Source organism: Sapajus apella, unplaced genomic scaffold, assembly GCF_009761245.1.
Source record: "Sapajus apella isolate SASKATOON/1434 unplaced genomic scaffold, GSC_monkey_1.0 scaffold94, whole genome shotgun sequence".
Lineage (NCBI taxonomy): Eukaryota > Metazoa > Chordata > Mammalia > Primates > Cebidae > Sapajus > Sapajus apella.
The window spans coordinates 6,311,164-6,327,631 of record NW_022437034.1 but is presented as its reverse complement, the minus strand read 5'-3'; the positions used below and the strand labels follow the sequence as shown (position 1 = coordinate 6,327,631).

At 40.8% G+C, this 16,468-nt stretch overlaps 1 protein-coding gene across 2 annotated transcripts in view; it reads right to left on the bottom strand.

The window, feature by feature from the left end:
- SAMD8 (sterile alpha motif domain containing 8) overlaps positions 1–16,228 on the bottom strand; it is a 55,378-nt gene extending 39,150 nt beyond the window's left edge. Inside the window, exon 1 of one of the 2 annotated variants that reach the window (XM_032256509.1) lies at positions 16,022–16,228. In XM_032256509.1, the coding sequence (XP_032112400.1) occupies positions 16,022–16,195 (174 nt within the window). In that variant the 5' untranslated portion in view covers positions 16,196–16,228. Of the gene's footprint in view, positions 1–15,965 lie in introns of both variants that reach the window. The other variant, XM_032256511.1, reaches the window with a different exon arrangement.
- Between the last annotated feature and the right edge of the window lie 240 nt (positions 16,229–16,468).

Sequence of the window (16,468 nt, the reverse complement as noted above, 5' to 3'; positions counted from 1 at the left end):
ATGGGGTGAAAATAAAGCTACTAAATCCTACCAGAGATTTAAAGAATTATCACTTTTCTTCAAATATTCTTACCATATTTTGAAGACATTGCTTAACTGTTTACTATGAAGACATTATGACATTTACCATAAATATTTCAGCATGCAGTTATTATTCATCTTCTAATAATAATGACAACTTCACATTACCACACCTAAGACAATTAACTATACTATCACCCCAACTGTTCCCCAAATTTATTTGTTTCCCCCCAGAAATCAGGATTTAATTTAGGTCATGTATTATACACTTGGTCATTATATCTTGTTAGTGTCTTTTAGTCTAGAACAATGCCCTAGCTCTTGTTTCTTTTCGGGGGGACGAGACGAGTTCATGGTAGCTCTTTTGCGGAATAATCTATATTCTAGTTGTTTATTTCCTCTACTCTTAACCACTATACTATGATGTCAGGGGTTAAGATCACAGCTAAACCTAACACAAATCTCCAATAATAAGGATTCACGTAACTACTCAGAATTTGGGGTGTTTCTTAAAACATTAATGGCTTTGTTATATATCTAAGGATGTATAAACAAACAATTTTCTATTATCCCTAAGATTATAAAACTTTGTTCCACATAGATGACAAATTCAAATCTGAAGGTGTCAAATGAAACTAGCTAATTATTTTAACTTTAAAGAAGTCCAGAAGAGTCACTTGAGCCTGGGACTTCTAAGCTATAGGGAGCTATTGCTGTGCCTCAGCAACAGAGCAAGATTTTGTCATAAAAGAAGATGAAGAAGAGGAAGTACAAAGAAGATATAACAGATATCTTTACAATAAGAAGAAAAGCACACTGGGAAAAAGATTCAGTTGAGATGTTTTTTTTTTTGTTTTTTTTTTTACCTGATCCAGAATACAGAAAGCAGTATGGAGGAAAGTAAAGCTTCTGCATTATAAAAGTGTCAACTTTTGTTAAAAAGATCCTTTAGCAGAAGAACTAATACATTTTCATCAGTATGTGTCTGAAATTTCGCTATTTAGGTACTAAAACCAGGTATACGCATGTATTAACAATGCAATACAAACAGCTAGATAAAAAAGCAAATCTTTTCATCTCAGGCTTGCAACTATTCACTTCCTTTAATTTGTCATCACCCCAAGGCACCAGCCCAGTATCACTGTGCACCATTTCTAATCAATAATCCCCTTCCCCGCCCCCTGCCGCCCACCCCATGGTAACCACAAACCCATCTTCATGATAATCCCTTTTCTTTATGGTTTTACTATCTGAGCTCGTATTCATAAACAACATAGTTTAGTTTTCCCTGCATTTGTACTTTATATGAACAGAATAATACCACATGTATTCTTCTAATCTTATACAAAAGTAGATTTCAGAATTCACGCATTATTAAAAATATCTAAGCTTGGTGTCGGGGCTCATGTCTGTAATCCCAACACTTTGCAAGACCATCTTGGGAGGATTGCTTGAGTCCAGGAGTTCAAGACCACCCTGGGCAACACAGGGAGATCTTGTCTCTATTAAACATTTTTAAAAAGGGTGGGTGCAGTGGCTCACACCTGTAATCCCAGCACTTTGGGAGGCCAAGGCAGGCGGATCACTTGAGGTCAGGAGTTTGAGACCAGTCTGGCCAACATGGTGAAATATTGTCTCTACTAAAAATACGAAAATTAGCCAGGCACAGTAGCATGGGCCTGTAATCCCAGCTACTCGGGAGGCTGAAGCAGGACAATCACTTGAACCTGAGAGGCTGAGGTTGCAGTGGGCCCAAATTGCGCCACTGCACTTCCAGCCTGGGCAACAAAGCAAGACTGTTTCAAAAAAAAAAAAAAAAATTAAGAAAATTTAAAAATCATAACCAGATTAATTTTAGAGGGCTGTTAAAAGTTTTAAGGTTCAAAACAATACAGGAAATGTTAAATATTGATTTTGTTTGTGAAGACCAGTAAAGGGTTTATCACTTAGAAAGAGTTAACTGCACTAAATGGAAAAGTATATTCAGCCAGAACAAATAGTGTTTGTTATTGTATCCTTCAAAGGAAATACAAAATGAACAAAAGTACATGTTGTTCCTTGGCATGAACTAGTTAATCCTTTCTCAGTTAAAATGTCTCAAGAGAACTTGTTTATTTAACTTATGCATGCTGCGTACTGTCAATACAACTGGGATTATCAGCCACCCATTCACCTAGTTAAAATAGTAGGAAGCGGACAGGATGTACAGCTAGAAGATACGTGATGCCACCAGAGTGTTATTCCTTAAATATAATGGACACCCTAACTCACAAACTCCGTAGGTTCTGAACTGTGCTTAGCGCATTTTCAGGAAGTAACAAGTAATAAATTAGCTAACATTTACAATGTCTGTGGAATTGTTCTAAGGGTTTGACTTATATGCTCAAATAATCCTCACAACTATATAAAGTAGGTACTATTAATTTTTTCATTTTATAGATGTGATAACTGACATAAATGGGTTAAGTTCCCCAAGATCAATTTGTAGTAGCAAGTAGTACAAAGAACTGTTTAACACAGGCAATCTCATTTTAAAGTTCATGTTCTTACCCACGACACTGTACTGCCTCACATGAACTGAGGGCTCTTGTGCTTTTGTAAGAACTAGATCTCAAAAATAAAATATTAAATATTTTCTAGTTGGCTGGGTGCTGTGGCTCATGCCTCTAATCCCAGTACTTTGACAGCCCGAGGAGGGCAGATTACCTGAGGTCGAAAGTTTGAGACCAGCCAGACCAACATGGAGAAACCCTGTCTCTACTAAAAATACAAAATTAGCTGGGCCAGGGAGTACATGCCTGTAATCCCAGCTGCTCAGGAGGCTGAGGCAGGAGAATTGCTTGAACCTGGGAGGCGGAGGTTGCAGTGAGCCAAGATTGTGCCATTGCACACCAGACTGGCAACAACGGCAAAACTCTGTCTCAAAAAAAATTAAATAAATAAACACATATTTTCCAGTTATCAGCCGAAGAATGTATCAAAGGCGTTCAGTTACATTACCTAATGAAAACTTTTTTTTTTTTTTTTTTGAGACAGTCTTGCTCTGTGCCCCAGGCTGCAGTGCAGTGGCACGATCTCAGCTTACTACAACCTCCACCTCCCAGATTCAAGCGATTCTCCTATCTCAGCCTCCTCAGTACCTGAGACTACAGGTGCAAGCCACCACTCTCGGCTAATTTTTGTATTTTCTAGTAGAGACAGGGTTTTACTATGTTGGCCAGGCTGGTCTTGAACTATTGACCTCAGGTGATCTGCCCACCTTGGCCTTCCAAAGTACTGGGATTACAGGTGTGAGCAACCACACCTGACCTAATGAAGACTTTTTGAATCACAATTTTGCACTGTTTAGTCTCAAACATCTACTAAGTGTCTACTATATAGAGATGCCAGATACTAAGGCCCTGAGGATACAGACAATCTTAAGGTACACTCAAGCCGACCCAGTGGCTCAGGCCTGTAATCTCAGCACTTTGAGAAGCTGAGGCCAGAGGATTGCTTGAGCCCAGAAGTTTGAAATTAGCCTGGGCAACATAGGGAGACTTCATCCCTACAAAATAAAAAAAACTAGCCAGCATGGTGGCACGTGCAGGTCCTTAGGAGGCTAAGGTGGGAAGATCACTTGAGCCTAGGAGGTTAAGGCTGCAATGAACCATGATCATGCCATTGTACTCCAGCCTGGATGACAGAACAAGATACTGTCCCCCCATAAAAAAAAAAGCACTCATATGTTACATTTACTCATCTATTAAATATTTATTGTGCACATACTATGTAAAGGATATTACACTAGGCAATGTGGCATTTATCTAAATGAATCTGAATCAGATTCTGCCCTCAACGATTCTACAGTCTAGAAAGGGTTATTAAAGAGTCATAATTAGCTCACTCAATCCTCAAAAGACTAATGAAGTGGATACTTATCTAATTTGCTAAAAATTAAAAGTTAAGGGAGCTAGAAAAACAGAAGTTATTTCCAGTTGGTAAAATCAGAAAAGAGTTCTTGAAAGTGACTTTTGAACTAAGCCTTAAAGGAAGGGTGAAACTATATGGATAGAGATGAATAAATAAAAGTACAATAGCAAAAATTTAAAAATAAATAAATAAAAATAATACAAGTACACTAGCAGAGGAAATTGCATGACCAAAGAATGAAGGCAGGAAACAGTGGTGAACCATTAGTATGCAGAAAGGCACGGGGAGTAATAGGATAAAAAGTTGAAAATATAAACTAGGGCCAGATCATGAAAACCTTTTTGTTTTTGTTTTTAGAATAATCTCCATTTTATTTAATTTTTTCCAGAAGATAGTTTTTCTTCAGTCCTTAAGGGCTCAGCTCCTTATATGGGCTTTGGTAGAGGTCATGCGGCAGCTCTCAAAGGTCTAAATCAGGGTGGACATGTTTGGTCCTTGCAGGCTTCACAAGATCGATTCCTGACTAGCTTTCTGTCAATGGCACAATTCATGTAGTTACGCAGCTTCACATACAGCTTTGGAAGCACATAGATGCCCAAGTCACTTGTTTCAGAAATATCCCTGATGTCTGTGGGCGCGACTATTTCAAAAAAAGAACTTTTTTTTTTTGAGACAGGATCTCCCTCTGTCACCCAGGCTGGAACGCAGTGGCACAATCTTGGCTCACTGCAACTTTTGTCTCATGGGCTCAAGTGATCCTCCCACCTCAGCCTCCCTAGTAGCTGGGACCACAGGGGTGCACCACAACACTGGGCTAATTTTTATATCTTTTCGTAGAGATAGGGTTTTGCCATGTTGCGCAGGCTGGTCTCAAACTTCTGGGCTCAAGCGATCCTCCTGCTTCGGCCTCCCCAAAGTGCTGGGATTACAGGCATAAGCCACTGTGCCTAGCCTATAATTAGGTCAAAATAAAAACTGAAAAAATTTTAAAAGGAGCACAATGTCCTAAAAAATTGCAAATATGGCAACATTTTTTAAACAAATAAATATCAAATTAGTAATATTTACTCCTTGGATGGGCCCTTTCACTGTTTACATTTAAAATTTCTAAAATTTCGACACAATGGGAATGTAATACTTATAATCAGAGAGAAAAGGTTTTTTTTTTTTTTTTTTTTTTTTTAATAGAGACAGTTTTACTCTTGTTGCCCAGGCTGGAGTGCAATGATGTGATCTCAGCTCCACCTTCCAGGTCCAAGCAATTCTCCTGCCTCGGCCTCCCAAGTAGCTGGGATTACAGGCATGCACCACCACGCTCGACCAATTTTGTATTTTTAGTAGAGACGGGGTTTCTCCATGTTGGTCAGGCTGGTCTCAGACTCCCGACCTCAGCTGATCCGCCCACGTCCGCCTCCCAAAGTGCTGGAGCCACTGTGCCCAGCAAGAAAAGGCTTTTTAAAGAAAATGATGTGATATGATTAAAAAAAAAAAAAAAAAAAAAAAGAAACAAAAAATAAAATGAAAGCAGTATTATTTTTCACTGTTTGAAGCAAATCTCATTTAAACAGATTTAAATAGAAAATTAAGAAAGTTGCCAAGCACAGTGGCTCACTCCTATAATCTCAGCACTCTGGGAAGCTGAGTCAGGTGGATTACTTGAGGTCAGGAATTTGAGACCAGCCTGGCCTACATGGTAAAACCTCATCTTTACTGAAAATACAAAAATTAGGTGGGCATAGGAAGATGTCTGTAATCCCAGCTACTCAGGAGGCTGAGGTAGGAGAATTGCTTGAACCTGGGAGGCAGAGGTTGCAGTGAGCTGAGATCTTGCCACTGCATTCCAGCCTGGGTGACAGAATGAGAATCCATCACAAAAGAAAGAAAGAAAAGAAAGAAAGAGAGAAAGAAAGGCAGGAGAAAGAAAGAAAGGAAAGAAAGAAAAAAGAAGGAATAAAGGAAGGAAGGAAGGGAGGGAGGGAGAAAGGAAGAAAGAAAAAAAGAAAATAAATTAAGAAAGTCAATTAAGTTCCATTATTAACCCATATATACATATACACACTAAGTAAAAGTAAAATCACAAGGCAGCCAATAAAACCAAGAAATCCAAGAAAAGTTCAGATACAGTTCCACGACCCACTAACAGTGTAATGTTGGAAATAGCTTAACCATTATCTTGTAAGGGATCCAGAGATTACAAACAGAAAGTAATTTGAAACATTAAACATGTCATGTTTTGTAAATTAGGAGGATAGAATTCTTATGTTAGAATTGGAAGTGACCTGAGAGATCAAGTACAATTCCTTAATTTACGGCTGAAGAAACTAAGGCTAGAGAGTCAAATAAGTTTTAGATAAATAAGCTATTCACAGCATCTTATATGAAACCCAAAAGGATGAGTACTGGCTCTAGATTTAAATTAACAAGGTTCAAATTGTGGATTTACCACTCAGTTATGTGACCCTGCAGAAATTACGTAACTTTCTTGGGCCTCACTGTCTTTATCTGTAAAACGAGGAGAATTCCTACTTTATAGCCTTGTTGTGAAGATTACATGGAATAATACATGTAATGCACTTATAATAATACACTTATAATGATGCTTAGCAAACAGAAGCTGCTAAATAGGCTGGGTACAGTGGCTCCCACCTATAATCCCAGCACTTTGGGAGGCCGAATTGGGCAGATCACTTGAGGTAAAGAGTTTGAGACCAGCCTGGTTAACATGCTGAAACCCGACCTCTACTAAAAATACAAAAATTAGCCATGTGTGGTGGTGCATGCCTGTCCTCCCAGCTAGTCGGGAGGCAGAGGCAGGAGAATTGCCTAACCCAGGAGGTGGAGGCTGCAGTGAGCTGAGATCGCACCACCGCACTCCAGCCTGGGCAACAGAGCGAGAGATTCCATCTCAAAAAAAAGATGGAAATCACTTTGCAGCAGAACAACAATGTAATCAAGCAACACAAACTGAGAAACAGTAATACAAGAGGTCCCAGTTACTCAATGCATTATTCTACACGTCAATATGCATCACTCATATAAAGGCTTAACATAAAATTTAACTATTAATAAATATTTCCACAGTAGCACACCACTCACCAGCATTTTAAAAAGTAAGTTAGTGATAACCGTTGACACCTAAAAACACTTCTGTACAGTTTGACAACTGGGAAACTTCCTAAAGTGACAGGTACCAAAAACTAGAAAGACACAAACTATTCTACTGGGCTTAATTATAACGACACACACAAGACCTTCTAATCTATTATTGGACAATCTTTGTTTTTTTTGCTGTTGTTGTTGTTGTTTTTTGAGACAGTGTCTCACTCTGTTGCCCAGGTTGGAGTGCAGTGGCACAATCTCGGCTCACTGCAACCTCCGCCTCCTGGGTTCAAGCAATTCCCTTGCCTTGGCTTTCTGAGTAGCTGAAATTACAGATGGACACCACCACATCCAGCTAATTTTTTTTGTATTTTTAGTAAAGACAGAGTTTCACCATGATGGCTTGAACTCCTGACCTCAGGCAATCTGCCAGCCTCAGCATCCCAAAGTGCTGGGATTACAGGCATGAGTCACCTCGCCCAGTTGACAATCTTTAAAATACAGAGGATATATCAACAAAATGAAACCTTTACAATCTGCTTAATTTTACAGAACCAATGTCTATGTTCAGATGGTGATGACAGTGACTTAAAATGCTGGATTTTTCATGTAGTTTCACTTCTCACACATGCGCACGTGTGTGCATGTGTGCGTACAAAATAATAAAAAATACTGGAGTACAACCATCTGAAGCAATTGTCCTCTATTCTGAATTCTGTGGCTGTATTTAAAAGCCCTACATTCAAATTCTCCTAAAGGAATTCACAACTGATAAAACTTGATTCATAAACAGAATATGTGCTATTTTTAGAAATTACTACTGATTTAGTTTACAAAATTTAAAAGTTACAGTTTCCAAGTGATGTATAACATATAAAAAAATTAAGATCCATATCTCAAGACAAACACTGAGGAAGAGATTTTAAAAATTATATAAAGCTAGAGTTAATAAATAAATTTTACTTAGGGCAATTATATATTATAGATGCACTCAAGCTAAAATACAGCTAAATCAAATACATGTAGCTTATCTAAAATGCATATAATAAAGACTACACCAGGCTGGGAGTGGTGATCACAAGGTCAAGAGATCGAGATCATCCTGGCCAACATGGTGAAACCCCATCTCTACTAAAAAAATACAAAAATTAGCTGGGTGTGGTGACCTGCGCCTGTAGTCCTAGCTACTCAGGAGGCTAGGCAGAAGAATGGCTTGAACGCCAGAGGCGGAGGTTGCAGTGAGCAGAGATCGTGCCACTGAACTCCAGCCTGGGCAACAAAACAAGACCCTGTCTCAGGAAAAAAAAGACTACACTAGTTTGCAGATCCACAAACTAGAACATAAAACAACTCTGATGAAAGCAAAAAGCCTAAACTACATGCAGGATAACATTTAATTTGGGCATTTATGGCCAAACTTTGTGATTAATAACTGTAGTATTTGGGATTATCCAATATTCTTCCATCCCATTTTAAAATTTTTACCATAAATGAAAACATTTTCTTTGTTTTTTTTTTTTTTTTAAGATGGGGTTTCACCATGTTGGTCAGGCTGGTCTTGAACTCCCAACCTCAGGTGATCTACCTGCCTTGGCCTCCAAAGGGTTTGGATTACAGGTGTCAGCCACCACACCCGGGTGAAAACATTTTCATTCAGCAAATAAAAACTACTCTTTTCTCTTTATACTTATCAAAAGATATTTTTCTTTTTCTTTTTTGAGACAAAGTCTCAGTCCATTGCCCAGGCTGGAATGCAGTGGCACGATCACAGCTCACTGCAGCCTCTGTCTCCCAGGATCAAGCATTCTCCTGCCTCAATCTCCCTCCCAAATAACTGGGACTACAGGGGCGCATCACCGCACCTGGCTAATTTTTAGTAGAGACGGCATTTCACCATGTTGGCCAGGCTGGTCTCAAACTCCTGCCCTCAACTGATCCACCTGCCTCAGCCTCCCAAAGTGCTGGGATTACAGCCGTGAGCCATTGTGCCTGGCCTACTTTGCTTTTTCTTGGCAAGCACAGGGTAATGTTTCCAAAACATCTATAAAATCTGCAATAATTACAAAATAGTTTCAAAGACCCTGCACTAGTTCCTACCGCCCATTTTGAAACTCTTTAGTGGTGATTTTCTGTTTTGTTATGTCCCATTTCTGAGCAGAAGAATTTAGGGCAGCACCTTTAAAAGAATTAAATTCCCTCCTCAGTTACATCACCATTCTCTTGGCTATACTTCAGTTCTGAGACTTTTTTGCTGCCCTACCCATGCACTCATAATTTTACTCAAAAAAGTTGTCATATATACCAGAATAACACAAACTTTTTCTAGCTCCAAATAGCCTTTAAACTAACTTCCACTATCAGGCTGCAGCTAATTCTCTACACCAAATCCAGAACTGTCTCAATTCAATGAATAAAAATCTCACAGATATTACCGTCCATTTTATATCCTCAGTTATACCAAAAACTTTTACATGCTGATAAAAGTTTAGTGATAAATTTGGTGAAGGGTTCCTGACCTGGCTGCAATGCCACAGCAAACTAGTAAAGAGGCGAAGTATCTAAAATTCTAATTTTTATTCTAACCAGGTTAGCAGTGTAACTTATCAACTTGGTAAAATGTTTTTTGTTTGTTTTTTGAGATGGAGTTTCACCCAGGCTGGAGTGTAATGGCACAATCTTGGCTCACTGCAACTTCCACCTCCAGGGTTCAAGCGATTCTCCTGCCTCAGCCTCCTGAGTAGCTGGGACTAGACCATGTAACCATGCCTGGCTAAATTTTTTGTGTTTTTAGTAGAGACGGGGTTCCACCATGTTAGCCAGGATGGTCTTGATCTCCTGACCTTGTGATCTGCCCACCTCGGCTTCCCAAAGTGCTGGGATTACAGGCGTGAGCCACCAGCCTCTTTTTTTTTTTTTAAAGATAGGTCCTCACTCTACCCAGGCTGGAGTGCAGTGGCACAATAGCGGCTTTGACCTGGGTTCAGTCCTGAGTTCTGGGACTATAGGTGTATACCACCATGTCTGGCTAATTTTTTGTACTTTTAGGAGAGGTCTCACTATATTGCTCAGGCTGGTCTCCAACTCCTAGATTCAAGGGATACACCCACCTTAGCCTCCCAAAGTGCTGGGATTACATGTGTGAGTCACCCCACCCAGCTGGTAAAATCTTTATTTTTAAATGTGCTACACTGGCAGGGCGCCGTAGCTCACGCCTATAATCCCAGCACTTTGGGAGGCCAAGTTGGGTGGATGCTTTGAGCACAGGAGTTCAAAACAAGCCTTAGCAACATAGTGAGATCTCGTCTTTACTAAAAATACAAAAATTAGCCAGGCATGGTAGCCTGTGCCTGTAATCCCAACTACTGGGGAGGCTGAGGTGGAAGAATTGCTTGAACCCAGGAAGCAGAGGTGCTATGAATCAACATCATGCCACTGCATCCGGCCTGGGTGACAGAGTAAGACTCTGTCTCTTAATAAATAAATATGCTGCATCCAAAATCCAATCAACATAATGGAAAATGAGAAACTGGCTCAAGACTCCAAACTCCATTATATAATGTAAAAATGTATTGGCTCTGGAGTCAAACTTTAATGTATGGCTTTGGAAATCTCTGGCTTTCATGCCAATATTATATTGATGGAACTTATATCAATTCTTTTCAGCCTCAAATTTCCAAACGAAAACAGATTTGCAGGTATTTCCAAAAACTCAGTGACACAGGTTAACCTACAGGAAGGCCCTAAATTAGCAGAATCCATGGTTCTCACCTCCAACCAGAATTTATCTGTCAAGAATTTCAAAAAACAGAACAAGTATCAAGATGATACTAATGTCACTATCTCTCTCGTCCTCAGCTACAACTCATAAGCTTAACTAAATGTACAACAAAAATTTAAGACACTCACACCTGGAATCCCAGCACTTTGGGAAGCAGAGGTGGGAGGATCGCTTGAGGCCAGGAGTTCAAAACCAGCCTCGTTAACAAAGCTGACACTCCATCTCTACAAAAGAAAAATAAAAAACATTATCCAGGTGTGGTGGCACATGCCTATAGTCCCAGCTACTCAGAAAGCTGAGGCAGGAGGACTGCTTGAGCCCAGGAGTTTGTGGCTGCATGAGCCATGATTGTGTCACTGCACTCCAGCCTGGGAGACAGAGTGAGACCCTATCTTTAAAAAAAAAAAAAAACCAAAAAACTTTTAGACAAATATAAATATAGTTCACTGTCCTGCCCCCACAACAGTCTTTTCTGAGGTACATATCATAAAACACTGTTTTATGGGAAACACTGTGTTGAAACTATTATAACCAAGTTTTTCTTAGTTAATAGTTTCATAGCATGTTATACTCTATATTATTGTGAGGGCTCAGTACATAGTGAAGTAACAGAACATTTCAATACAGAGACATGAAGTCACTAAACTCAGCTAAAAGGCTTCAGATCTGTGATGATGGTGCTGTGTGTATAGGAGGAGCGGGTACAGGAATATTCACACCACAGGTCTGTTACAAATCCATATCCACACATTCAGATAGCAAATTATCAGGAAGCAACAGTGGCAGCATATAAACACCAATTTGTTTTCCAAGTGTGCCTGGCCCATGAGTTCCTATTTTTAGTTAACATCTTGATTTCTCAAGGCCAAGAAAACCACAAGACCTAAAGTAAGCATCACGTCCTGATGATATCTGTTGTCAAATGGCCTTCTCTGTTCTTGCTCTACTATTAACCCCTCAATGTGTTACCTCCTACCCATACAGTAAAACAAAAACAAGAACAATAATGGTTTCAAAAGAATTCCCAAAACCACATGCAAGCAAATATTAAAGATATAGCATTTTGCAAATAAGTAAAACTTTATTTATAATCAAATATAAACATATGAGAGATGTGAAAATAATCGAGGCTCTCCCGCTGTCATTTCTGCAAAAAAGTAAAACATTTAATCTGGGAATGAAATGGTGTAGTCCTCCTCTATAACCTAAATCCATTTTAAAAGAATTATGAGGCCGGGCGAGGTGGCTCACATCTATAATCCCAGCACTTGGGGAAGCTGAGGTGGGTAGATCACGAGGTCAAGAGGTACAGACCAGCCTGGCCAACATGGTGAAACCCCATCTCTACTAAGAATAAAAAACAACTGGATGTGGTGGCACGTGCCTGTAATCCCAGCTACTCAGGAGGCTGAGGGATGAGAATTGCCTGGACCCAGGAGGCAGAAGTTGCAGTGAGCCAGGATCGCACGACTGCCCTCCAGCCTGGGTAACAGAGCAAGATTCCGTCTCAAGGAAAAAAAAATACAATTAGCTCATACCGTATTTTTTTCACCAAATACCACAATCATTCAAAAGAGCTTCATAGGTAATTTAGCAGAATATGGAATTATATTCATACCTCACATAAATCAGTTTGATGTCCAAAGATAATCAAAGCTACAGAAGCTTTAAAATTAAAAAGCGAATTCAATCTTAGTGAGTTCATTAACAAACCACTGCCATATGAAAAGTGAAGGGGGTAGACTCTGAAGACACGAAAGATTTCCATCCACAAATTAACGGGCACGCTAGGTACACCCAGTAATTAACACCATATATTACATCAGGCCTGGAAGTAAAATCTTGAAAGAATAGCTCGTTAATATGGCTTTCTTATAAAACAATAATACTATTAATGGAAACATCTATTATTTAAGTTTCTCAAAAAAAGTGTTCAAATTCCAATTCTTAGAAAAGCCTTAAAAATATCTCAATCACTAACAGCAAAGTTTTAAAGAAGGATTGAGGATCTAATGATTAACAAAATAAAAATGTTTACCAGCAACTGTGCGATGTGAATAAGCTTTTGCAGAATGGGGAGTATACTACTGAAATCAAAACTGACTTACCTAAATATGTCTGCATATTCTGTCATCGCAGTCATGATGGCTTCTTCTGCCTTAGAGAAATTGCTCTACTATAAAACTGATTCTTTTCTTTTTCTTTTTTTTTTTTGAGACATATCACTCTGTCACTCAGGCTGGAGTGCAGTGGCATGATCTCAGCTCACCACAACCACTGCTTCCCAAGTGCAGGATTCTCCTGCCTCAGACTCCCCAGTAGCTGGTATTACAGGCATGTGCCACCATACTCAAATAATTATTTTTGTATTGTTAGTAGAGACGGGGTTTTGCCATTTTGACCAGGCTGGTCTTGAACTCCTGACCTCAAGTGATCACCCGCCTCACCTCCCAAAGTTCTGGGCTTACAGGCATGAACTACCACACCTGGCCTAAAACTGATTTTCTTTATTTAATGGCTGTGAGAACTGACAAAGGGAAACTAAAATTAAAAAACGATTAGACACGCTAATATATTAATGGTACAACCCCGTCTAACGGTTTCTCTTTAATTTTGCAATAACATTAAGATGTAATCTTAATAGAGTTCTTATGCTGCAATTCAGCAAAGTCTTACATGCCATGACTTTTATTCAGAACTAAGACCTTGAAGACAAGGTCTCCAGAGGATCTCATTCTAGACATAAAACAAGTAAACAGTAATATTATGTAAACTTCAACTAAAGATAATTTTTATAAGAAAAGGTAATTAATACTTTAACAACCTCAGCTAAAAACAAAGCTAAGAATTCACATTTCCTTTGAAAAAACAATTACTATTCCACTGTGCATCTGAGGGTATGTCACACAGTCTATACACATAAACTAATCTAAAAGCTGTTGCCAATCAATAAATTATCATCTCATGAAGATTAAACAGTAGATATCCATTTAGATTTAATCAGGCATTTAGAATATGCTTGATTAAAAATTCTCTGCCATATATACATACACACACACATACATACACAAAAATTAGCCAGGTGTGGTGATGCCCACCTGCAGTCCCAGCTACCCCCAGCTACTTGGGAGGCTGAGATGGGTCGCATAAGCCTGGGCAACATGGCGAATCTCTGTCTCAAAAAAAAAAAAAAAAAAAAAAAAAGAGAGAGAGAGAAAAAGAAAGAAGGAAAAGAAATGGGCAACAACTTTACAAACCTATAATCACATAAAAAGTTGTAAAACATATGAGACATGTGGCTAAAGTCAAACAAAGACTTCATGGAGCCATGTTATGACTTAACAATCACAAAAGGAAGTGAATTTCTCTCTACTAAAGTGAATATAAATATTGCAATCATTATTTTTCTGGCATAATTATGTTTTGGAACTATGTCTTCCAAAAAAAAACCACCATCTATGTACCCACCTGTCCCAGTTGTGTTGGCTGCCAACTACAAGCATCCTCTGTCCTTATTTTTCTAAATCACTCTACTAAAAATATTATTCACTGGCCGGGCGGGGTGGCTCATGCCTGAATCCCAGCACTTTGGGAGGCCCAGGTGGGCGGATCACGAGGTCAGGAGTTCGATACCAGCCCGGCCAACATAGTGAAACCCTGCCTCTACTAAAAATACAAAAAATTATCCAGGCGTGATAGCGGGTGCCTGCAATCCTAGCTACTTGGGAGGCTGAGGCAGGAGCATTGCTTGAACCCGAAAGGCGAAGGTTGCTTGCCGAGATTGCGCCACTACACACCAGCCCGGGCGACAGTGAGAGACTCCGTCTCAAAAAAAAAAAAAAAAAAAAAAAAAAATTATTCACACAATATCTGCAAAATGGTATTTGAATATTGGTTTTGCAAATCTATCAAAAGTACCTCTCCAATTTTCAAGAGACAACTCCAATCCTGGAGTTTGATCAGTGAGAGGAACAGTTGGTATTCCGCCTAGACTGTGGCGAGTTCACCTGTGCCCCCTTAACCCAGAAACTTGCATTGACCATATTTTTACCATGTGGCAAATACATGTTGTCAACTCAAACTGTGAAAGTGGAACCAATCAATATTGAGTATCTGTAAAATCCGAGCGTCTAAATTCTTGTTTCATATTTAATTTTTAAAATCCAAGTGCCCAAATTCTTGTTTCAAGTTTAATTTTTAAAATCCGAGTATCCAAAGTCTTGTTTCAAAGTTTAATTTCTAAAACGTAAAGGTAATGTAGTAAATCTTTTTTAGGCTCTTAACGTGTCTGGTATTTAAACTTATAAAAGAAATTTAAAAAAATAAAATAAAAGAAGACGAAGAATACCATTATTGTCAATAAATCCAAATGGTATCTTCATTTTCAGAATCATGTCTTTTACTACCTTCTTCAAACATCACTTCCTCTCCACTACTTCCCCCAGTCCTTTAGGCAAATCAGTGATTCACACCGCCCCTTCCACCCCAGATTCTTAAAAGGATTCACTGTGTACGAATGAGAAAGCCCCACAATCCAAGTACAGTGCCCTAGTGATCTTTGATGTTTTGAAAGGCACCTGTTAAAATGCCAAAGCCCAAAATTAGATCCTCAAGGGTTCCTTTTCTTTCTTGACCACACTTCTCTTTTTCAATGCCCCCCTCTCCCCTAGAGGCCAAACGATTTCCCATCCAATAGCCCTTCCTCCTTCCAGTCAAACCTAAATCCTGCCCTCCATCACCACCAGCCCCAGCCGGGTCAGAGGGCTCCAGTCCCAGCACCGATCGCCCTCCCTCGCCCTGGGAAAGGAACACTGGCCCAGGTCTTGCTCCTCTCCTCACCCCCGCTGCCAAATTCAGAGCATCTCTTTCCCCAGGTGCACATTTCCGCAGGACCCCTTCGATCTTCTTCCCCCACTGCGCTGCTTTCAAAAGCCCCCAAGCTCTGGGCTCTTCAAGCCTCCTCCTCCCACCCCCTCCCTCTTGCTCCTCGGCCTCCACTTACCCCTCAGCGTTAGGCCCTCGGTTCGACAACCTCCATTTCTTTCAGATTCCATTCCAGAGCTGACTCTCCCCGCTCCCTCAACCGTCTCCCCGGGGCCCCTCTGGGTCGCAGTCCCTCGGCAGCCCCCAGCTCCATCCCAGACTCCCCACTCACCCTTGGCAGCAGGCGCCCCCCAAGCTCCCCTCTCCTCAGCCTCAGCTCCCGCTCACCTCCGCGGTCCGAGTCGGGTTCCCCGGACCCACCTCCGAGTCGGCGTCCGAGCCGCCGTCGGAGTCCGGGGCCCTCCCCGCCTCGCCAGAGTGAAGTGCCCCAAGCGGCGGGGGCGGAGCTCGGGGCGGGGAGCCGGAGTGGAGGCGGGGGCGGTGGCGGCTGCGCGCAGGCATCGCCCCGGCCGCCGTCACCGCCGCACCGGCAGCTGCTCTGAGCCGAACCGGAACTGCTTCGGGAGGCGGGGCCCTACCAGCGGGGGGCGGGGTTCTACCGGCGGGGGCGGGGCCTACACTGGAAAAGACGCGAGGCTCCAGATCCGCCGGAGAGGAGAGCCAAGAGAAGCAGCCGCGGGGGAGCCCGAGGGCGCATGCGTCAGGGTGGAGGCCAAAGCTAGAGGAGGAAGCGGGGCTACCGGAGGTGGGGCGGGGTCTGCGGGATTAGTAAAC